Source organism: Octopus sinensis, linkage group LG21 (genome assembly GCF_006345805.1).
Source record: "Octopus sinensis linkage group LG21, ASM634580v1, whole genome shotgun sequence".
Taxonomy (NCBI): domain Eukaryota; kingdom Metazoa; phylum Mollusca; class Cephalopoda; order Octopoda; family Octopodidae; genus Octopus; species Octopus sinensis.
This window is the reverse complement of record NC_043017.1, coordinates 19,132,532-19,158,043: the sequence shown is the minus strand read 5'-3', so window position 1 is coordinate 19,158,043 and position 25,512 is coordinate 19,132,532. Positions and strand designations below refer to the sequence as shown.

The following is a 25,512-nucleotide window of genomic DNA, read 5'->3' as shown; positions in this document are numbered from 1 at the left end:
TGGGTATAATTATCGCTGAGAAATGGATAGATAGAGTAATTGAGGTAATCAGAGTAAGTGACAGAATACTTAAGATTAGAATAGTGCTTCATAATAGATTAGCAACCATTATATCGGCCTATGCCCCTCAGCCAGGGCTACCCGATGGACAGAAAGACAGTTTCTATGACACCCTACTGCAGACCACCTCATCGACGAACGACAGGGACCTTCTCTTTGTGGCTGGTGATTTCAATGGGCATGTTGGACGACATGCTGGGGGCTTCCATGGCGTACATGGAGGCTACGGTTATGGTTCCCGCAACGAGGAGGGAACCAGGCTGCTGGAGTTCTGCGATGCGAATAGTCTTATGGTCTGCAACACTAACTTCAGGAAACCAACAAGCCACCTGGTCACCTACCGATCGGGCCGGCATACTAGCCAAATCGACTACATCCTTGCCAGAAAAAGGGAAAGATGGCTGCTTAAAAATGCCAAAACCTTCCCAGGCGAAGAATGCACCCACAACATAGACTGGTAGTTAGTGACTTTAGGATCAGGACTAAGAGGGCGACTAGAAGACGACCAACATGGAGAAGAAGGGTCTGGAAGCTTAAAGCCCCTGCGAATGGACAGAGATTTAGAGATATGTTACTTGAAGCCTTTGACGAAGTGGAAGGGGGTATAGCTACACATGGGGTAGAAGACAACTGGACGTTTCTGAGGGACAACCTGCTGAAAGCCGCTGACCAGATCTGTGGCTGGTGCAAAGTCCCCTTAAGACCCAAAATAACGTGGTGGTGGAACAATATTGTTGACAGGGCTATTAGACAAAAGAAACAGGCTTGGAAGGCCTGGAAGAACGGTGGTAGCAGGGAAGGGTATCAGACTGCCAGAAGGGAAGCTAGGAGACAGGTCTATCTAGCCAGAGGGGAAGCAGATAAGAGAAAATTGCCAATGTCCTGCGCCGTGAGGATGAAAGACTTGAGGTATTTCGTGTTGCAAGACAGTGTGTGAGAGAGAATCGTGATGTGGTAGGAGAGAAATGTGTTCGCATGGAGGATGGTTCACTTGCGCTAAATGAGGATGCAAAGAGAGAAGCTTGGAGACGCCACTATGAAAGGTTACTGAATGAGAAAATGAATGGGATAAAGAGAGTCTGCCGAATGTTGACCCTACAGAGGGACCAGCTATCCGAGTTGATAGTTCCGTGGTAGCTAAGGCAATTAGAAGCATGAAGACAGGGAAAGCCCCAGGCCCATCAGGAATTACTGCAGAGATGCTCAAAATATCTGGCAGTGTCGGCTATAACCTAGTCACCCGTATAGTCAACCAGGTGATACACGAAGGAGTCATACCCAATGACTGGTGCAGCAGCATACTAGTCAACTGCTACAAAGGTAAAGGTGATGCCCTAGATACAAATAATTACAGAGGTATCAAGCTGTTGGATCAAGTAATGAAGGTTACGGAGAGGGTCATAGCCCAACTAATTAGAGAGAGAGTTAGTTTAGATGAGATGCAGTTGGGTTCGTGCCAGGAAAAAGTACCACTGATGCTATATTCCTGGTAAGGCAGCTGCAGGAGAAATACCTAGCCAAAGATAAGCCCCTGTACCTGGCTTTCGTTGACATGGAGAAAGCTTTTGATAGGGTCCCCCGATCCCTTATCTGGTGGTCAATGAGGAAAACTAGGGATAGATGAATGGCTGGTGAGGACTGTGCAAGCCATGTACAGAGATGCCGTAAGTAAGGTTAGGGTTGGCAACATGTACACAGAAGAATTCAAAGTAGAGGTTGGGGTCCACCAGGGTTCAGTACTCAGCCCCCTCCTATTTATCATAGTACTCCAGGCAATTACGGAGGAATTCAAGACAGGCTGTCCCTGGGAGCTCCTCTACGCTGACGACCTTGCTCTTATTGCTGAGTCACTATCAGAACTGGAGGAGAAGTTCCAGGTGTGGAAGGAGGGTTTAGAATCAAGGGGCCTTAGAGTCAACCTAGCTAAAACCAAAGTACTAATAAGTAGAAAGGTAGACAATCCACAAATATCTTCAGGAAGATGGCCTGCTCGATCTGTAGAAAAGGTGTAGGTAGAAACTCTATAAGATGTACCCAGTGTAAGCTATGGACACATAAGAGGTGCAGCAATGTCAAAGGTAGGCTAACTGGGAAGATAGTTTTTGTATGTGGCAGATGCTCGGGAGCATTAACCTCCGAAAATCTGCAGAAAACAACTTCCGTCACTTTCCAGGGGGAAAAACTAGAAGTAGTTGATAGCTTCCGTTATCTAGGTGACCAAGTCAGTAGTGGGGGGGGGTGCGCTGAAAGTGTAACTGCTAGAATAAGAATAGCCTGGGCAAAGTTAGGGAGCTCTTACCTCTGCTGGTGACTAAAGGCCTCTCGCTCAGAGTAAAAGGCAGACTGTATGATGCGTGTGTACGAACAGCCATGCTACATGGCAGCGAAACATGGGCTGTGACTGCTGAGGACATGCGTAAGCTCGTGAGGAATGAAGCCAGTATGCTCCGATGGATGTGTAATGTCAGTGTACATACTCGACAGAGCGTTAGCACCTTGAGAGAAATGTTGTACCTAAGAAGCATCAGTTGTGGTGTGCAAGAGAGACGATTGCGCTGGTATGGTCATGTGGCGAGAATGGATGAAGATAGGTGTGTGAGAAAGTGCCAATCCCTAGCAGTTGAGGGAACCCGTGGAAGAGGTAGACCCAGGAAAACCTGGGACGAGGTGGTGAAGCACGACCTTCGAACTTTAGGCCTCACTGAGGAAATGACCAGAGACCGAGACCTTTGGAAATATTCTGTACGTGAGAAGACCAGGCAGGACAAGTGAGCCCAGCCCACTTATGAATGCCTTTCCTCCCTTGGACACAAAGACCGGTTGAGGCAAGCGAAGTCGATATAGAACCTCATCCGACGACAGACACCCATCCCAACCCCCCATGCTTGCGAAGACATGTGGGGGCAAGCGAAATCGAAATCGAAACCGAATTGAACCAGCCAGGATCCTGGCCTGGTGGTACGTAAAAAGCACTATCCGACTCGGGGCCGTGGCACGTAAAATACTCCAATGCGACCGTACGACAGGCACCCATGCCAACCCCCTTTGCTTGTGAAGACATGTTGGGGCAAGCGAAATCGAAATCGAATTGAACCAGCAGGATCCCTGGTCTGGTGGTACGTAAAAAGCACTATCCGACTCGTGGCCGATGCCAGCACCGCCTCGACTGGCTTCCGTGCCGGTGGCACATAAAATACACCAATCTGACCGTGGCCGTTGCCAGCCCGCCTGGCACCTGTGCAGGTGGCACGTTAAAAGCACCCACTACACTCACGGAGTGGTTGGCGTTAGGAAGGGCATCCAGCTGTAGAAACATTGCCAAATTAGACTGGAGCCTGGTGCAGCCTTCTGGCTTCCCAGAACCCCGGTCGAACCGTCCAACCCATGCTAGCATGGAGAACGACGTTAAAACGACGATGATGATGATGATGATATATATATACATACATAAATATATAATATTATATATAGATAAATAGATAGATGGATGGATGGATAAATGGGTAGATATATAGATATATAGATGGATATATATATATGTGTATATAGATAGAAGGATATATATATACACACACACACATCAGGCTTCTTTCAGTTTCCATCTACCAAATCCACTCACAAGGTTTTGACCAAGGCTAAAACAGAAGACACTTGCCCAAGGTGCCACACAATCAGACTGAACCCAGAACCAGGTGGTTGGGAAGCAAGCTTCTTACCGTAGAACCATGCCTGCACCTAGACATAAAATATTTTAACAATTTTTTTTTGTTTTTTATACAATTCCTAATAATATTAATATATAAAAATATAATGGGACATTTTTAAACACTGAATGCTTATTAGGGTCCAGTAGAGTAAAAATACAAATCAAAGGAGCTTGTGGGTGAAGAATAGTTGGGAACCACTGTGCAAAAGGGTTAAGACTGTGTGAAATCAGCTAATTTCATTTACTTCTGTTAATGAGTGAGTCCCATTTCCCCCCCACTAATTGTACCCAACAAACAACATTCAGTTGTTCATGTCAAACCTAGCATTATATAATTGCAGCATTAAAGCCAGTCTTATATAGAAATTGAAACCCTATTCTGGGTCAAAAAAAATCTGGAACTTTCCATCAGTTTTTCACAGATAGTAAATCTGTCAAGTGATGGATATGAGTAAAAGATCAGTTGTAAATGTAAGTGCTGGATTGGACTGGATTGCCCAGTATGTTCTCCCACCAACCAGAGTCCAATGTGGGGGCCATGAATTTGAGCTTGAGCTCTAAGTGGTTTGATGAGCCTGCTCTGTCACACTGGCTTGACAGAGGGGTGCATTTTTTAAATTTTATATTCATATTATAGGAGTAGGAGTGGCTGTGTGGTAAGTAGCTTGCTTACCAACCACATGGTCCCGGGTTCAGTCCCACTGTATGGAACCTTAGGCAAGTGTCTTCTACTATAGCCTCGGGTCGAGTGGATTTGGGAGACAGAAACTGAAAGAAGCCCGTCGTATATATATATATATATATATAGATATATATGTATGTGTGTGTATATGTTTGTGTGTCTGTGTTTGTCCCCTCAACATCGCATGACAACCGATGCTGGTGTGTTTACATCCCTGTAACTTAGCGGTTCGGCAAAAGAGACCAATAGAATGAGTACTGGGATTACAAAGAGTAAGTCCTGGGGTCGATTTGATTTGACTAAAGGCAGTGCTCCAGCATGGTCGCAGTCACATGACTGAAACAAGTAAAAGAATATAAGACTACTCAGGAGTACTCAAGTCATTACACTGACCCCAGTACTCATCTGAAACGATATGAATGGGAGGCAAACTTCTCAGCCACACAATCATGCCTGTGCCCTCCTCCATATCAATTAGACGAGCTGGCAGAAACGTTAGCACGCCAGGCGAAATGCATAGCCATATTTCGTCTGCCGTTACGTTCTGAGTTCAAATTCCGCCGAGGTCGACTTTGCCTTTCATCCTTTCGGGGTCGATAAATAAAGTACCAGTTTCGCATTGGGGTCGATGTAATTGACTTAATACCTATGTCTGTCCTTGTTTGTCCCCTCTATGTTTAGCCCCTTGTGGGTAATAAAGAAATACATATCAATCAGAGTTGTTTTTTTTACCACAGATACCTTTTCAACTATCTTCTGTAATAAACAGTTTACTAAACTGATCTAAAACAAAAAAAAAATGGTAATTACACCTGTATTAGTGCCTACAGACTATGATATTCTAGCAAAGCAAGTGAGAATTGACACTAAAAATGAGTTTGATGCAGGTTTGAGAAACTAATGGGCATCTAGTTATAAATTCCAGATCCACAATTCCTGGGCTAAAAAGAAAACATGAACCCATCAGAAAAACAAGGATGTGAAGCCAATGATGGTTCTAGAATAAAAGGGTACCATCCACAATGAATATGCCAAATGTAGGTAATTGCAGTAAATTATACCATATGCAAGCAACTGTAGTAAATATGCTACAGGTAGGCAATTTTAGTAAATATATATACAGCTGCAGTAAATATGCCATATGTAGGCAATTGAAGTAAACATACCATATGTTGGCAATTGTGGTAAAGATACCATATTTAGACAACTGTAGTAAATATACCATATGTAAGCAATTGTAGTAAACATACCATCTGTTGGCAATTATGGTAAAGATACCATATTTAGACAACTGTAGTAAATATACCATATGTAGGCAATTGAACTAAAAGATTTAACTAGAACCTGCAAGTCAAATTCTAACATTATGTATTTTAAACAAAACCAAATGGAAAAATCTTTATATATAAAAGTGAAGTTGTGTGTCTGTCTCCTACGATTTAGATTCCTAACTACTCCCACATTTTGCGGTGCAGTTTAACCAAAACCGGGTATCTTACAGTCATGATTCATATCGAGCCCTTCTGGGTATTAGCGCGTGTCTACGATGAGTCTACGATTTAAAAAAAAATTTACCATCAATTTTCCCCATTTTTAATGCATTTTTGTCATATATAAGGGAAGTAACTCTCTAAAAATATATTATTAAATCTCAGAACGTAAAAAGCTACAGTAACGCCCCCCCCTTTGTGGTTAGCCATATTGAGATGGCTATTATACTTTACATCTCTAAAAATGCTTATATAGTTATTTCCCTTACAAACCCGAGCAACGCCGGGCGATACTGCTAATTGTATTAAAGCTCCCGGCTGGAAAAAATAATGCGTTGTGTGAGAGATGAGCCCAGTCATTCAGTGAAATACAATACCTGCTGCCAATGATTCAAAGACTGGAATAGATGTCATCAATTTAATGGCATAACATTTTCTAGTTAACAAGTTAGCTAGATTGATGAATTCATTTGACTAGAATTACTTTTTGGATTTTGTCTTTTTTTTCTTTAACAAACATCTACTACGAAGAAATACAGATTTCTAAATGATGTTTACCTAAAAAGTAAAGGAACAGTAATACAAGTGACTTATAAAAAGAAGAGATAGTTTGTAAATTTTCAGCAGAGAGTGCAGAAGAGCAAAAGTCTAACCTACAATTCAACTCTTGATTAGAAAAGCAATGGAGAACCATGCAAAAGAGGACTCATGCCATTACAAAAGAAGAAAAAAAAAATAATAACAATAATAATAATAACAGTACTAATCTTTCTGTCAAAAGGGGTCTAAGATTAAATTTGAAATAAGCAACTAAAAGGCAACTGGATTTCTAGAGGTGTAAACTTTAAAAATAGCTACAGACTAAGATAAAGGGAAGCAAGTGAGTCACTGATTGAGCAGCGGTAGCAGACTAGTGTTAAGATGGACTAAACTAATCATCAGACAGATATACTATACCATTAGCAACAAGCGCTTTTTTTTTTTAATTTATTATTTATTTGCTAAAGCACGGAAAAATGTTCATTTAACAAAGTCAGTCGGGAGAACTGAAAAGACAAATTTAAAAAATAAAATAAAATATGTATTGAACAATATTGATAGACTGACAGGACAAAATATAGATAAATAGAGATTATCAACATGGTGTAGTAGTTAGAACAAGCTTGACTAAGTTGCAGTTTCATGTGATAGAAAAATACAGGGAAAAAAAAATCATTGCAAAATGAAAAACACTGTAAGAGTCATAACACTAGAAGCTTCGTTAAACAAACAGAAATAATTCAAGAATATAACTGCTGAATAATCAAGAATCAAACCTAATCTAACTACATTTTGGTACTTCTTTTGGTGTTATGCCATATAGCAGACACTTTTGAGTGTCATTTTATCATTGGTTCTTCTTACATACAGACTGCGGCCATCCTTACATTAGATCCTTTGATATTGTCATCATTTAACATCCGTTTTCCATGCTGGCAAGGGTTGGACAATTTGACAGGAACTGGCAAGCTGGAAGGCTATAGCAGGATCCAGTTAATCTCTTTACTCTCTTTTACTTGTTTCAGTCATTTGACTGCGGTCATGCTGGAGCACCACCTTTAGTCGAGCAAATCGACCCCAGGACTTATTCTTTGTAAGCTTAGTACTTATTCTATCAATCTCTTAGGCCGAACTGCTAAGTTACGGGGACGTAAACACACCAGCATCAGTTGTCAGGTGATGTTGGGGGACAAACACAGACACACAAACATATACACACACATATACATATATATACATATATACGATGGGCTTCTTTCAGTTTCCATCTACCAAATCCACTCACAAGGCTTTGGTTGGCCCGAGGCTATAGTAGAAGACACTTGCCCAAGGTGTCACGCAGTGGGACTAAACCCGGGACCATGTGGTTGGTAAGCAAGCTACTTACCACACAGCCGCTCCTACGCCATTTGTCTGCTTTGGCATAGTTTCTATGGCTGGATGCCCTTCCTAATGCCAACCCCTTCACAGAGTGGACTGGGTGCTCTTTACATGGCACGAGCACAGGCGCATGTATATGTGACACCAGCACAGGTGCTTTTTACGTGGAACCAACATAAGTGCTTTTTACCTGTAAATGTAGAACACATAAACACCATGACAAACAAGTTTTCTTTCTCACTTCCCATCATCAGTTCCTGGATATTACCGTTTTGAGTCCTACAACTCATCAAGGCAGTTGCCTAGTTTTCATGATGTACAAGTGACTAAAATCACAACATTTCCCAGAACAAGACCAGTGCAAGGTTACTCATTTACAGCTGAATTCATCATCATCATCATTTAATGTCTGTTATCCATGCTGGCATGGGTTGGACGGTTTGACTGGGATGGCACACTAGAAAGCTGCACAAGACTCCAGTCTGATTTGGCATGGTTTTCTATCACTGGATGCCCTTCCTAACGCCAACCGCTCTGGGAGTGCAATGATGGCTTTTACATGCCACCGGCACAAGTGCCACTTGCATGACACCGGAGTGCATTTACATGCCACCGGCACAGGTGCCAACTTGTATGACACCAGTATCTGCCATGACTGCGATTTTACTCAGCTTGATGCTACTGGTCTTAGTTATTACTTCCATGTAGCCCAACACTCGAAAGGAACTCAGCCACTTTGCCTAGTAAAATGAAGTGTTTTTCTCAAGAACATTACACATCACCCTGTCTAGGAATTGAAGCCACAATCTTGCCATCATGAGTCTAGCACCACCACTCAACCATTAGGCTATATATATATATATTTATAAAATTGTTTCATACTATCATGCAAATTATCGTACTGTGTTAAAAGTTGTAACATTAAAAAATTGCACACAAAATTTGTGGCATTAATAATTAAAGTGGTAAGCTGGCAGAATCGTTAGCACCCTGGACAAAATGCTTAGAGGCATTTCACCTCTCTTAACGTGTTCTGAGTTCATTTTCTGCTGTGGTCGACTTTGCCTTTCAGCTTTTTGGGGGTCACTAAAATAAATACCAGTTGAGTACAGGGATCACTGGAATTAACTTACCCTCCCCCCCGTAAATATGTTGACTGTATACTAAAATTTGAAATCATTATTAATCTATTAATCTCTATATTAAGGCAGCAAGCTGGCAGAATCGTTAGCACCTTGGACAAAATGCTTAGTGGCGTTTCATCCATCTTTACATTCTGAGTTCAAATTCTGCCAAGGTTGACTTCGCATATCATTTTTTTGGAGTTTATGAAATAGATACCAGTCAAGTACTGGCATCAATGAAATTGACTAAATCCCTCCCCCAAAATTTCAGGCTTTGTACCTATAGTAGTAAGGATTATTAGTCCCCATATTAAGGTGGTGAGCTAGCAGAATTACTGGTGCACCAGACAAAATGCTAAGCAGCATTCCTTCTGGCTCTTTATGTTGTGAGTTCAAATATCTTCAAGGTCAACTTTGCCTTTCATCCTTTCAGGAGTGATAAGATGAAATACCATTTAACCCTTTTGACACCAACCCACCTGAAACCACCTCTGGCTCTGTAGAACAAAAGTCTTGTTTTCAAAAATTTTTAATCAAAATCTTCCACCAAACCTTAGTCACAATTTATGTTCCTAACACTAGCTGAATAATAACTAAGTTGTTTTTGCCAGCCTCATCTGGCCCCCGTGCCGGTGGCACGTAAAAAGCACCATCCGATCGTGGCCATTTGCCAGCCTCGTCTGGCACCTGTGCAGGTGTCACGTAAAAAGCACCCACGACACTCACAGAGTGGTTGGCGTTAGGAAGGGCATCCAGCTGTAGAAACACTGCCAGATCAGACTGGGCCTGGTGCAGCCTTTTGGCTTCCCAGACTCCAGTTGAACCGTCCAACCCATGCTAGCATGGAAAACGGACGTTAAACGATGATGATGATGATGATTTAAAATTAATTGAAAGAAACACAGAGCATCTCGACAGAAATATGGTAACAAATGGGTTAAAGTAATTGACTTGGTCCCTACTTCAAAACTACTAACCATGTACCAGTGTTTGAATCCATTATTATTATCATTATTATTATTATTAAAGCAGCTAAAGGTGACAAAGTGACAGAATCATTAGCATGCCAGACGAAATGCTTAGCAGCATTTCATGGCTTTATGTTCAGAGTTTAAATTCCTCTGAGGCAAACTTTGACTCTCATCCTTTTGGGATCGATGAAAAAAAGTATCAGTTGAGCACTGGATCAATGCAATCAATTAGCCTCGTCTCCCCAAAATTTCAGGCCTTCTGCCTATAGCAGGAAGGATCATTAAGGCAGTTAGCTGACTGAATTGTTAGCAAATCAGACAAAATGCCTGGTGACATTTTCCCGGATTCTTTATATTCTCAGTTCAAATGCTGCTGAGACTGACTTTACTTTCCATCTTTTCTGGGTCAAGAAAATAAAGAACTCGTCAATGCAATCTACTTGCTCCTTGCTCTCAAAGTTGCTGACTACGTACCAAAATTAGAAAGAATTATTGATCTCCCTACTTACATGCAGTGTCTATATATTTAGTCATGTCAAAAGGGCCAATGAAAAGATAGCAGTCTATACATGACCAGGTGAAAAGAGCCAAAGAAAAAATGATATTAAAAGTGTTTGGCTATATGGATAATAAATGAGAAGACAACAACATTTCTACTTAGTTTTCTACTCAGAACCATTACTACATATCTAGCAAAACTTCTCAAAAACCATGCTTTTGGCTTCCAACCTTCATTCAAATTCTGTCCAAGTCTATGTTGGGCTTCAGTTATGTGTGAGCCTACAAAGAACATAACTTGTAGAAAGAATCATTTCAGCTTATATTTTTTTCTATATTTTTTTTTTTTTTCATGAAATTTTAAAAATTGAAAGAAGATACATTTTCTTCTGCAAAAATTTTCCCAAAAATTTTCAATTTAATGTTTTTAATTCATACGATATATTTGAAAATAATCTTTGATATTTTGCTAATACATCAATTCAAAAACAAAAACATATTAATCTGAATCTAAGAACTCAAAGAATACAGACTAAAACTCATCTAAATTCACAGACCCTTTTAAAATAAGCAAGATCTTATATGTCCTTCAATTAGGTGTATGTAAAAGGGTTTCACAACAATGTACCAGCTCCCGCATTTGATGCGACCAGCCAAAAAAAGCCAAACTTGCTATTTTCAATTTGGTGTTCATGCCTACTATCCTCGCTCATTCTTTTATTCTTTTACTTGTTTCAGTCATTTGACGGTGGCCATGCTGGAGCACCGCCCTTAGTCGAATAAATTGGCCCCAGGACTTATTCTTTGTAAGCCTAGTACATATTCTATCATTCTCTTTTGCTGAACTGCTAAGTTACAGGGATGTAAACACACCAGTATCGGTTGTCAAGTAATGGTTGGGGGACAAACACAGACACACAAATACATACACACACACACACACATATATACAACAGGCTTCTTTCAGTTTCCATCTACCAAATCCACTTACAAGGCTTTGGTCGGCCCAAGGCTATAGTAGAAAAGGTGCAACGCAGTGGGACTGAACTTGGAACCATGTGGTTGGGAAGTAAGCTTCTTACCACACAACCACTCCTGCACCTATGGCCATAATTGTTGAATAAAGACCGACAGAGTATGATTGCAAATACAAGGAGCCAGAAAGGGTTTCCTCCAAAGTGTCTCTGAAGTAACATTACTCAACATAGCATGTAGTTCAAGGATCAAGGAGTCTCTCCAGATAAAGCTGCTACTTCTCTGCATTGAGATGCCACAGCTCCGTTACTATGGACACGTGATTAGAGTGTCACAGGAAAGAATTGCAAGACAGATTCTTCAAGCTGAGCCAACCAGCAGCAGACCTTGGGGTCGTCCAAGAATGAGATGGTTGGATAATATCCATAGTTTCGCTTGGTCACACCTGGGAATCCAGCCAGAAAATGACAGAACCTTATGGTGAAGGTGCCTGAGGACTCTACCCCAATGACCTCCTAGGAAAAGTGGGCAGAGAGAAGTTGGACGGATAGGTAAGAGGGCTTCATCTATGTGTGGGCCATAGTCATTTTGGTCTATGGCTGGATACCCTTAGAATGTACTGGGTACTTTTTTCATGACAGGGGTGCTAGTAAAGTCACAAAGTAATTCACAAGACCCCAACCATCATCAACTGAGAAAGTGGATATAGTACTGAGAGAGGTAGCTTTTTTGCCAGGTGTTGAAAGTCTAAAATATGACAGAGGGACGAGAACAGGTATTTTGCAGTATAGGGGATACATGGCTACCCAACTGGAAAGAGAAAAAAAAAAATGAAAGATGTTGGAGATGAGGTATCAGGGCATACCCGCTAGGTACATGAAGATGAATATGAGACAGAATAGGAACAAACAAAAATATTTTACATTTTTATGTTTTTTAAGTATCTCTATATATATAAACGGCAAAATGTCTGTGTGTGTGTCCTTTATACAAATCCACAATTTTTCAGTTAGAGGGCTCGCACTTTCTATGGTCATTCAAAACCGTCCAAGGGTGGTTGTGCACATCTTTACAAGGACAGACATAGGTATTAAGTCGATTACATTGACCCCAGTGCGTAACTGGTACTTAATTTATTGACCCCAAAAGGATGAAAGGCAAAGTCGACCTCAGCGGAATTTGAACTCACAACGTAATGGCAGACAAAATACCGCTAAGCATTTCGCCCGGCGTGCTAACGTTTCTGCCAGCTCGCCGCCCTTCAAATACCGCTTAGAAGAATTTCAAGAAATCCAGAGTATACAAACAACATGAACATGAATGGAGAAATCACATTTTATTTGATGATTATACATAGCAATGATTTTTTTTCCTATTGTGTCAGCATATTTAAATAAATAAAATACCAACAAAATACCAGCTAAATCAAAATATCTGAAAATATATTTACATTTTCCTTGTCTGCTGACGTCATCATAAGTTTACATTACTATCCTGTTATTCCTCAGAATATTATATTTCTTCTTAACACTCTTTCCATATTCCTTCAGTTCATTCTAAATGTAACCCATTTGGGATTACTTTGATAATGTCATTTCAGCATTAACTTTTGGATATTTTGAAATGACTGGTAATGTATCTAAATATCTTGAAACAATAGAAACAATCTTTGGTATTCTTTGGTGTAATCATTTAATAAAGATATGACTTCTCCATTCTTGCTCATGTTATTATATATATACACACACACATATCTTTATATATAAAAGTGAAGTTGTGTGTCTGTCTCCTACGATTTAGATTCCTAACTACTCCCACATTTTGCGGTGCAGTTTAACCAAAACCGGGTATCTTATATTCATGATTCATATCGAGCCCTTCTGGGTATTAGCACGCGTCTACGATGAGTCTACGAATTAAAAAAAAATTTACCATCATTTTTTTCCATTTTAATGCATTTTTTTCGCTATTATATAAGGGAAGTAACTCTCTAAAAATGTCTACGATGAGTCAACGATTTAAAAAAAATTTACCATAATTTTTTTCCATTTTTAATGCATTTTTTTGCTATTTTTTGGCTATAACTCTCTAAAAATGCTTATATAGTTATTTCCCTTACAAACCCGAGCAACACCAGGCGATACTGCTAGTAATTATATATATAGAACAAACAGTGAGGGATTATCAATCTGGGGAAAGTACTTCCTAAGCTCTCTGTTGGCACACCAGGCTAACAATATTACTTAAATTTCAAGGCGGCAAGCTGGCAGAAACGTTAGCATGCCAGGCGAAATGCTTAGCGGTATTTCGTCTGTCTTTACATTCTGAGTTCAAATTCCGCCGAGGTCAACTTTGCCTTTCATCCTTTCAGGGTCGATAAATTAAGTACTAGTTGCGTACTGGGGTCAATCTAATCGACTGCCCCCCACCCACTCCCCAAAAATTTCAGGTCATGTGCCTAGAGTAGAAAAGAATATTACTTGGATTAGTGAAGAACTCCAGGTAATCTTTTGGTAGGGTCCCAGGTTATGGTTCATTCTATATTGTAAATCTGTCGATGGTCTCAGACAAACTGGTTTTTACACAGAGTGATATATAAGAACAACAACTGCAACGTCGTAGGTGTTTATAAGCCATTTAAAAACTCAGAAAAACAGATTCACTTCAACATTTAAATTTAATTTGCCAAAATATTTTCGTCGCTTTGAGACAGTGACCTGTTCACTGACAAAATTAAATTTAAACGTTGAAGTGAGTCTAACTGTTTTTGTGAGTTTTTATATGGCTTATAAACACCTTCCACACTGCAATTGTTTTTGTTTCAGCACACAATCTCAGATCAGGTCACTTGCTATGCAAGTACATCTTTGATATATAAGAAACAAATTAAAAATAATGGTCATTACATATCTTACTTTTACTGGAGCAAATTTGGCTTACAGGTGTTTCCAGTAGTCATTATAGGTACATTACTGATAGGTCTACTCAATTGCTCTATTGATCAATTGAGGAAAATTGAACGACCTAAAAAAATTACTGTTACTTTCCTCACAGCCATTTCTGGTTATTCTTTTATCCTTTTACTTTTTTTACTTGTTTCAGTCATTTGACTGTGGCCATGCTGGAGTACCACCTTTAGCCGAACAAATCGACCCCAGGACTTTTTCTTTGTAAGCCTAGTACTTATTCTATCGGTCTCTTTTGCCAAACCGCTATGTTATGGTGACGTAAACACACTAACATCAGCTACCAATCAATGGTGGGGGGACAAACACAGACACACGCAAATATACACACATATATTTATATATATATATTATATATATATATATATATATATATATATATAATATATATATATATTATGTTAAATTAGAGATAAAACCACTATTAGGCAAATCAAACAATGAAAAACATAAGCCAATACATAAAATTAATTAATTTATATTATTTTAAATATATATCAAAAGTATTAAAAGTTTAATAAAAGATAATGAGTAAAACACTATGATCATTTCAAGGCTGTCCAATTCGTAATAATTCGAGTTATGGTTACAGTCAATCTTCAGGTAATTGAAATATTTATCTTAGCGAGGTTTAACAATTATCTCTAATTTAATATAATATAATATTTTACTATAAAATTGGATTTAATCCTAAATCTGATTTTTCCCTGTAAGTTTGGATTTATTCCCTAATATTTTATTATTAATTTATATATATATATATATATATATATATATATATGACGAGCTTCTTTCAGTTTCCATCTACCAAATCCACTCACGAGGCTTTGGTCAGCCCAAGGCTAGAGTAGAAGACACTTGCCCAAGGTGCCACACAGTAGGACTAAACTTGGAACCATGTGGTTGGAAAAATCCTAAAATCTCAATAATTTAAAACTAAAATATGTAAAATACATAAAATAAACTAAATTTCGATAACTTAATTTATATTCATCAATCTATTATTTAATTTATAAACACCTTATATATAAACATACACACACACATATATATATATATATATATATATATACTTATTTTACACCATACCTGGAACTTTCCCTGTGTTGGATCTGGAAATTAAAGCTGACCGTGAAATGAGAAACCGGAGTATGACTGTATCTGATTTTACATATATCTGTATAGTAATATTGATGAGTATATTGATCTGTTCATGTGTATGTAAGTGGTAAGACAAGTCCATATATGCATCAATACATGTGTGAGTGTCCATATGTACTGTTGGTATATAAATATGCTATTCTCGACCCTAACTTGGCGTCCTTAATAAAATACCTTGATTCAAGTGGACCCTGCAAATAACTGATTAATTAATTAATTTAAAGACAGACAGACAGATAGGTATTCTTTTATTCTTTTACTTGTTTCAGTCAGCTGACTGCAGCCATGCTGGAGCACTGCCTTTAGTCGAACAAGTCGACCCCAGGAAATATTTTTTGTAAGCCTAGTACTGATTCTATTGGTCTCTTTTGCTGGACCGGCTCCTATGCAGGTGGCACATAAAAAGCACCATTTGAGCATGGCCATTGCCAGTACCACCTGACTGGCCCTCGTGCCAGTGGCACATAAAAGCACCCACTACACTCTCGGAGTGGTTGGTGTTAGGAAGGACATCCAGCTGTAGAAACTCTGCCAGATCAGATTGGAGTCTGGTGCAGCCATCTGGTTCGCCAGACCTCAGTCAAATCGTCCAACCCATGCTAGCATGGAAAGCGGACGTTAAACAACGATGATGATGATGATTTGTTCAGTTACCTTCGTAATTTCAACTTGCGCACACTATGGGTTTGCTATTGAAGCATTTATCAAGAATGATGAATTTGGTGAGGTTTTTTTTTGCTATATTGTGTGTGTCATCATCATCATCGTTTAACATCCGCTTTCCATGCTAGCATGGGTTGGACGGTTCAACTGGGGTCTGGGAAGCCCGAAGGCTGCACCAGGCCCAGTCAGATCTGGCAGTGTTTCTACAGCTGGATGCCCTTCCTAACGCCAACCACTCCGTGAGTGTAGTGGGTGCTTTTTACGTGCCACCAACACAGGTGCCAGACGAGGCTGGCGAACGGCCACACTCAGAATTGTGCTTTTTACGTGCCACCGGCACAGAGGCCAGGCGAAGCAGGCAATGGCCACGATCGGATGGTGCTTATTACGTGCCACCGACACAGGTGCCAGACGAGGCTGGCGAACAGCCACGCTCGGATGGTGCTTTTTATGTACCACCGGCACGGAGGCCAGGCGAGGCTGGCAATGGCCACGATCAGATGGTGCTTTTTACATGCCATCATCATTTAATGTCCATGTTCCATGTTCCATACTGGCATGGGTTAGATAGTTTCACAGGATCTGATGTGCCCAAGATCTGCATGGACACCATGCAAACCAAATTCCCCCAAACTATGAAGGTCTTTAGGTATGCCTCCAGTAAGAGTGATGTCATACCAGCCCACATCTTTGAATAGGGCCTTAGGCTTAATTCAGACAGCCATGTGAAGCCGCTGGGGACTGGTCAAACCCTGGCTGGAAAGGGTTGCTACCAGAAGGCCACATGTGTGTCAGCAGGATTCAACCCATTGCCATACTCTTGGAAAGAGCCAGATGTGATTGCTGGACAATTTCTACAATTCCCCCAATTGTACCCATGGATTGTTATATAGGGGCACAGTTGAGAAACCCAACTAACCACTCTGCCTGCAACACCAGGATCAAACTAGTGGCTCTGGTCAAGGAGGTGTTTGATGATCTTCCAAGGGACACAGCAGGGAATGCATGTGCCACGTCCTGGAGGCATCTTGAGGTCATGGTGGAAGCTAACGGTGGCTACTTTGAGTAAAATGTTATCCCCCAGCCATAATCCAGTTAACATTTTTTCATTTTTTAAAAAACACTTTTATTTTTTGAAGGGATTTTGTGGGGTTTTTTTCTCCTTTTATACCAATGTCAAATTTAGCCCCAAATACCCTGTATATGTATGTGCACAGATATATGCATGTATGTATGTATACACACACGCACATATATATCTATACACACATATATACGTGTGTGTGTATGTGTGTGTGTGTGTGTGTGTGTACAAACAAACACATTTAATAACAGTTTGACTCAGCTCCACATGACTGAAGCTTTCATGAACATGTAGGAAACGCCCATCTCATTAGAAGCTAGGATTAGATCAGGAATTTTTAGAGAAATCCCAAAAGGCCTCTGGGTGTTAAGTGTCTATTAGTTAGCTAAGGTTACATTGTTTTAATGCTAACAAAGAAACACCAGCTATTTTCTTCATCTTATTTTTGTTTTTTTTTTAGTTTTAGCCCCACATGTTTGGACAGGTTGTTGACAGGGTACCGAGTCGAACTGCTTTTAAAAATATATTTAACTCCTATCAAGTGCGTTGAGTGCTACTTTCTTTTGTTTATTCACTTGGATGTGTGTATGTGTGTGTAAATTAAATAAGCTTGGATGTGACAGTTGGAGACACGCAGACAGAGGTGCAGCAGAATTCAGCTGGTATTCATTTACAACAGCGAGACTTGAGCAACATGAAATGACATGCCTTGCTCCGTGACAAAACACATCATCCAGTCCAGGAGGCAAAACCTTGACCCTAGCCACAGAAATTCATATATTATATACACACTTTCTGTGTGTGTGTGTGTAATATAAACTTCCTATTTTAAAGTGATCTATACACACACACATGTATGTATGTATGTATGGACGGACGGACAGACAGACAGACAGACAGACAGACAGATAGACAGACAGACAGATATGAAGTGGTGCTGAAAAGTTCCTGACTTTGGGTAAAAGAAAATGAAAGAAGATCAGTTAATTATGATTTTATTCAACATATTCTCCCCTCAGACTCACACACTTATTGCAACAACCCTTCAGTTTTTCTAAGCCCTGTAAAAGAACTCAGAAGGTTGGGCCTTTCGCAATGCCCTTAAAGCACCACCCTTGTATATGCACACATAAATACACACACGCACATACATATGAGCTTTTGCATCATCTAAACATCACAAGACTTTGGTCAACCTCAAACAATGGTAGAAGATTGCTATAGTGTTTCCCAGCATTTGTGTAGGGGACGGGGCTTTATCGGTCTATATATGTCCCATATTTCTTAAAATGGTTTATATATGTCACTATTGTACTTTCATAATAAACCCACTTTTTATATATAACATCTATCACATTCATTATATATATATTTTTTCATATATGTACACATGACTCACAATGATCGCCATTCATATAAACACATTTGCATGCATACATACATTCATTACATAATATATATATATATATATGCATATATATCAATATTAGTAGAGTTTTGATTTTGTGTTATTTTAGACTTTTCAAGCATCTGAAGTTAATTTAACAGCATTTTCACAAATACATCAATTTACATTATTTTCTAAATATATAAATAAATAGAAATAAAAAAAAAAAAAGACAAAATAGACATCATGCAGAATACAACAGAAATTACAATAAACTTCACTCACAAGACAGTCTGATGTGACGTACATTTTGAAATGTGTGGTTAAACTTTCGTCTGCTATTACTTTCTATTTTCAAGTATAACAAAATTACTTATCTTTCTTATGAAAAATTACAGCCAAATACACACACACACACACACCACACACACACACACAAACACACATGCACACACACTTTTATTCCTTTACATATTTCAGTCATTAGACTGTGGTCATGCTGGAGCGCCACCTTAAAGGGTTTTAGTTGAAGAAATCAAGCCCAGGACTAATTCTTTGTAAGTTTGGTGGTTACTGTATCGGTTTATTTTGCCAAACTGCTAAGTTACAGGGACATAAACACAACCAACATTGGTTGTCAAGCAAAGGTGGGAGACAAATACAGACACAAAGACACACACACACACACATACATATATATATATGACAGGCTTTTCAGTTTCTATCTACCAAATCCACTCACAAGGCTTTGGTCAGCCTGAGGCTATAGTAGAAGACATTTACCCAAGGTGTCATGCAGTGGGACTGAGCCCAGAACCATGTGGTTGGGAAGTAAGTTTCTTACTCCACAGCCACAGTATGTGTATATGTATATATATGTGTGTGTATATATATATATAATATATATATATATATATATATATATATCATCATTGTTACATCTTCAGATGGGAGCCATCATAAACAAGGTTGTCCATTTTCTAAATCTAGCTTCGCCCCTTTTGGTAACAACCTGCCTGAGACTACCTCTTCTTCTATGATCATATTTTAACCCTTTAATAATCAGAGTACTCCATCAAATTTAATGCTTTTTGATTCCCACTGTTTTGAAGTAATCATGCATTATCTTGTAGCTTTAAGATTTTGATGATGTGGTTGCTTATTTTTAGAATGACATTGTAGGGTAGGTGTGAAAGGCTGAATATGGCCAGCCTGAACATAAAACAAGTAGAATATTTGGGCCGGAAACGGCCGGTTTAAATACTAAAGGGTTAAAGTGTCTAAATTAAAACCTTCCATCAAAATTTCATGTTAATTTTGTTAATTTACATTCCAAAACACTAGCATCAGAAGGACAAAGTTAATTTGCTAAATTCTTCATTCTTTCCAAAAGTAACAAGAACAATGCAGTATAATTCAACAGAAATACATCAACAAAAGAGTTAGGCCTGGCCTGGGGATAAACCACAACAGTAATGCTTATCACAGTTCTATTCTTCTATTTACCATTTCTATATTTATCTGCAACTGCCAGCTCCTCGTTCCCTGCTCCTCGTTCTATAATATAAATTTCCTATCTTGAAGTGATCTAAATTAAAACCTTCTTTTAAAGGAAGGTTTTAATTTCATTTTAACTCTTTAGCATTCAAACCGGCCATATCCGGCCAGAATATTTAACCTGTTTTATATTGAAACTGACCAGATCACACCTCTCACCTCAGCCCTAACATGTCATTCTAAAACTAAAAAATCACATCACTGAAATCTCTAAACTACAAGATAATGCATGATTAATTCAAACCATTTTAAATAAACAAACATCACATTTGACAGAATAATCTGAACACTAAAGGGTTAACTCAGATTCCAATACAAACTTAATAACGACAATTATTTTAGTAAATTCCTTAATATTTTCCAAACAAACTAAAACAAAGTCTGTGTATATCAACAGAAATTTGGTAACAAAGTGATGTAATTTGTAACCTTTCATTGAACTTTCATTGTTATTTTTTGTTTTCAACCTCAGACTGACAATGAGAAAGTTATTTGACTAAATTTTTCAGTATTTTGAAAATTATTTGAAACAAAGGCAGTGTATTCCAACTGAAATATGGTAACAAAAGGGTTAACACTCAGATTGAGAAGCAATTAAAGAACAGTAAAAACAAAAAAAAGAACATCTGAGCAACAAATGTTTAGTTAAAAAAAAAACAGTCAATACACAAAAAAGTCGATACTTACTGATGCAGCCTTGAGTTTCAAATCCACCTTGTTTACAAAAAGACAAGATAAAGAAATCAATGTCATCACAATTGTTTCAAGTATTACGTTAATATTTAAACGTTACATTGGTTTATGTAAGATCACAAAAAAATCAATATACATTTTACCTTTTCCTGGTTTCGATCATTAGAATGAGGTCATGCCAGGGTGCAGCCTTGAAGGGTTTAGTCAAACTAACAAATCTCAGTGCTTATCTTTTTTTTTAAACCTGTTCTGTTTGTTTTGTCGAAAACCAAATGACAAAAACAAACTGATATTGGTGGTGGTGAGGAAGAAAACACAAGCATACACACACACACGCGCGCGCGCGCACACACACACACACACACATACAACAGGCTTCTTTTGGTGTCCATCTACCAAATCCACTCACAAGGTTTTTGGTCAGCTCAGACTTTAGACGTCAACCCAGACTGACGCCACTGATATAGAAAATACATTTTTAAAATGTTTAAGTTCCTCTTTCATCATCTGGTCAAGCCTGCTTGGACATTTTCAACTCATGCACGCCATCCATCTCAATCCTGCATTAGTTGAGAGCGGTCTTTGAGAAGGCATTCCATGTCCCTGCTAAGTAGATCGACATACATTCAGCTCAGGTAACCAATCTGCTTGAGTACAGAAATGCTTTGGCAACCATAGCAGTAGGTCACTCATCAACTCTTGTTTCTGAACACTGAGCCACAGCCAAGACTACAGCAGAACATGTTCCTTGTTTCACTGTGTGATGAGTGATGCAGGACGAGTTTCTGAAGTTAATGCAAGTCTTGGAATGTTTGTGAATGCCAGTCAAACTGATGGCTTTCCCTGACCAACATTCATAAAAATGTAACTTGTTTTGGGAATGGGAAGAAATCCAAAGACAAAGTACATTTATGTCTTGCATTCTATTCCTTACTACCATCCTGCTTTCCGAACTTAGTGGCATTTCCACTCATTTCAGGGCTTCAAGATTTCACCATGCCCCAGGAAGGGTTGCTTATGGATGCTATGCTTTGCAGAAAGGCAACCTTCAGGACTGCTTATTGAGTATTCGCAGCTAACCTGTATATCTACAGGTCATTTCCCTGATCTACAAACTGGGGGCCCAATGGATTGGGGTTAGCATCACCACCTCTTTCATCAATAACATGCAAAATAAAAATGTATTATTTTGGAAATACGTGATGCTAAATGACAATATATGTTCATTGAATGTCCTCTCTGGCAGCTTTTTTCTTTTTTTTTTTTTCATACTTTCTATCAGCAACAGCATCACTTTCATGAATATCATCAGGTATTGTCATCACTACCATCACTGCTACGGCTTTATAGCTTATGCAGAGGCAAGAAGATAGCACCAGGGAATTTTGTAGCAGTGTTATCTGAAGGAGGAAGAGTAGACATAGCTGTCTGGTTAAGAAGTTCACTTTCCGACCACAGGATTTCAAGTTCAGTCCCAGTGTATGGTACTTTGGACACACACATGTCTTCTGTTATAGCAATGGAACCAACCAAAGCCTTGTAAGTGGGTTTAGAAGATGGAAACTGGGAGAAGTCTGTCGTATGCATGTGCACTTATGCATGTGAGTGAACCTTTGTTTGAAATCATGTGATGGTTGTAAACGAGCATCCCTGTCACACAAGTGATGCTGTTCATTTCCAGTTTTCTTCATCATCAACATCATCATCATTTAACGTCCGTTTTCCATGTTGGCATGGGTTGGACAGTGTGTCCAAGGTTGGCAAGCTGGTGAGGCTGCACTAGACTCCAGTCTAATTTAACATGGTTTCTACAGCTGGATGCCCTTCCTATCACCAAACACATTACAGAGTGTAGTGGGTGCTTTTATGTGACACTGCACGGGTGTTGTGTGAAAAACATGTCTGCCTATTAAGAAATATTACCTTGCTTGGAAACAGGCAAGGGTTGGCAACAGGAAAGGCATCTGGCTGTAGAAAATCTACCTCAAAAGATTCCACCTGAACCATGCAAGCATGAAAAAAATGGACATTAAACAATGATAGTACACACATACACACAAATAAATATATAAAAATAAAGGTTTCAGGTTCAGTCCCACTGCGTGGCACTTTGGGCAGGAGTCTTCCACTATAGCCCCGAGTCGACCGAAGCTTTGTGATTGAATTCGGTAGGTGGAAGTTACTGCCTGGTGTGTATATGTGCATGTAGGTGCTCAGTGCCTCTCCGAAAGAGAGAGAGAGGGAAACTTAATGTTCTGCTATCTCATCTATCTTTAACAGCATAAACAAAACTCAAACAAAATAATAAACAAACATAGGTCCAGATGTGGCTGTGTGGTAAGAAGTTTATTTCCCAACCGCATAGTTCCCAGTTCAATCCCACTGCATAGCACCTTAGGCAGGTGTCTTTCACTATAGCCTCTAGCTTCAGGCTGATCAAACCTTGTCAGCAGATTTGACATGGAAACTGAAAGAGGCCCGCAGTATGCGTGTGTGTGTGTGTGTGAGAGTGAGTGTGTGCCTGTGTTTGTCCCCCCCACAACCATCCTTGACAACCAGTTTTTGTGTTTATGTGTCCATAACTTAGCGGTTCAGCAAAAGAGGCAGAGAGAATAAGTGTCAGGCTTAGAAAACAAAATAAATAAATAAATTGGTCGATTCATTCAAAGTAAAAATCCTTCAAGGTGGTGCTCCAGCATGGCCATAGTCTAATGACTGAAACAAGTAAAAGAAGATAAACAAATAACTAGCTTAAGTAAAACTTTCTGTCTAGAAAAATGAAAAACAAATAAGTGTGTACACTTACCTGATAATTAAGACAGCTTCTAGTACAGGACTTCAATAAATCCTTGAGTATTAAGGCAAGGATTCCTTTTTGAGAGCACATTTCTGACAGAAAATAGAGAAGTGATAAGGGTTTCGCGTGAAGAATTTTTGGAAAAAATTTTGATACAGTCACAACATTTGAAAAGTGATTTTCATAAACTAACTATAAATTATATGAAAACAAAAATATCCTGTGAAAGCACTCACACAAAAGCTTCCTTCCATAAGGTCTGTGTTAATATCTTTGTTTTTGTTTTTTAATGGCTTTTTTACATAATTGATAATACCTAATTTAAAACCATTTTACAAACTACATATATAGGCACAAGTGTGGCTGTGTGTTAAGAAGTTTGCTTCCCAACCACATGGTTGCAGGTTCAATCCCACAGTGTGACACCTTGGGCAAGTGTCTTCTACTATGGCCTCACACCAAACAAAGCCTTGTGAGTGGATTTAGTAGATGGAAACTGAAAGAAGCCTGTCATATATATATGTGTGTGTGTGTGTGTGTCTTTGTGCTTGTGTTTTCTGCCACCAACACTTGACAAGCAGGGTTGGTTTGTTTACATCCCCTGTAATTTAACAGTTCAGCAAAAGAGACTGCTACAATAAGTACTAGGCTTAAAATAAAGAGCATTGGGGTCTATTTGTTCAACTAAAACTTTTTCGAGGTGGTGCCCTAGCATGGCCACAGTCAAATGACTGAAGCAAGTAAAAAGATAAAAAGATGTGTGTGCGTGGGCGTATGTGCGTATGCCTCAGGCCATTGAGTCTCACAAGTTGGCTATACCTATTTCTTTATTACCCACAAGGGGCTAAACACAGAGGGGACAAACAAGGACAGACATAGGTATTAAGTCGATTATATCGACCCCAGTGCGTAACTGGTACTTAATTTATCGACCCCGAAAGGATGAAAGGCAAAGTCGACCTCGGCGGAATTTGAACTCACAACGTAACAGCAGACGAAATACCGCTAAGCATTTCGCCCAGCGTGCTAACGTTTCTGCCAGCTCGCCGCCTTTAAGGACCACATAGGCGCAAAACCAATGGTCACTCCCTGACCAACCATAACCAACAACCTTTAACAACCTACCGCAATGATAACAATGTTATTTTTTACTAAATTCTTTCTTATATTTAAAATAATTGGAAGAAACACAGAGCATCTCAAAATAAATACAGTAGCGAAAGGGTTAAGCTTCCAAATCCTTCTTTTCCAGATTGGTCTGCTTCTTGGCATCCTTCTGGCCTGAAGTCTAAAGTCACTGATGACTAGTCTATTCCAGGGGGATGCATTCTTCACCAGAGAGGGTCTTTGTATTTAGGAGCAACCATGCAACCTGCTGTCTGTTGAGAATGTAATCGATCTGGCTAGCACAGTCACCTGATTGGTAGGTTATCAGGTGGCTGGCTGGCTTCCTCAAGTTGATGTTGCAGATCAATAGGCTATTTGCATCACAGAACTGCAGTAACCTTGTTCCCTCTTCATTTCAGGAACCAATTCTATGGCCCCATGTTCACCATGGAAGATACCAGGCTGCCATCTGACATGCCCTTTGAAACCCCCAACCACAAAGATGAAATCATTGTCACTTGTCTTTGAGGTAGCCAGCAGAAGAATATCATAAAAGTGGTCCTTCTGTTCATTTGACAGGCCTTTTTTGTGGGGCATAGGCAGAGATAATTATTGCTATACTATTCTGCAAGACTAGCCTGAGCTTAAGTATTCTGTCACGCATTCTGACA

The 25,512-nt window shown here is 39.3% G+C and overlaps 1 protein-coding gene across 4 annotated transcripts in view; it reads right to left on the bottom strand.

The window, feature by feature from the left end:
* Positions 1 to 25,512, bottom strand: part of LOC115222865 (divergent protein kinase domain 1A) — an 89,693-nt gene that overhangs the window by 39,440 nt on the left and 24,741 nt on the right. For 3 of the 4 annotated variants that reach the window (XM_029793231.2, XM_036511747.1, XM_036511748.1), the window contains 2 exons: positions 23,744 to 23,826; positions 20,932 to 20,958 (listed from right to left, as the gene is read on the bottom strand). In XM_029793231.2, the coding sequence (XP_029649091.1) occupies positions 20,932 to 20,958; positions 23,744 to 23,824 (108 nt within the window). In that variant the 5' untranslated portion in view covers positions 23,825 to 23,826. Of the gene's footprint in view, positions 1 to 10,682; positions 10,734 to 20,931; positions 20,959 to 23,743; positions 23,827 to 25,512 lie in introns of those variants that run through there. The other variant, XM_036511750.1, reaches the window with a different exon arrangement.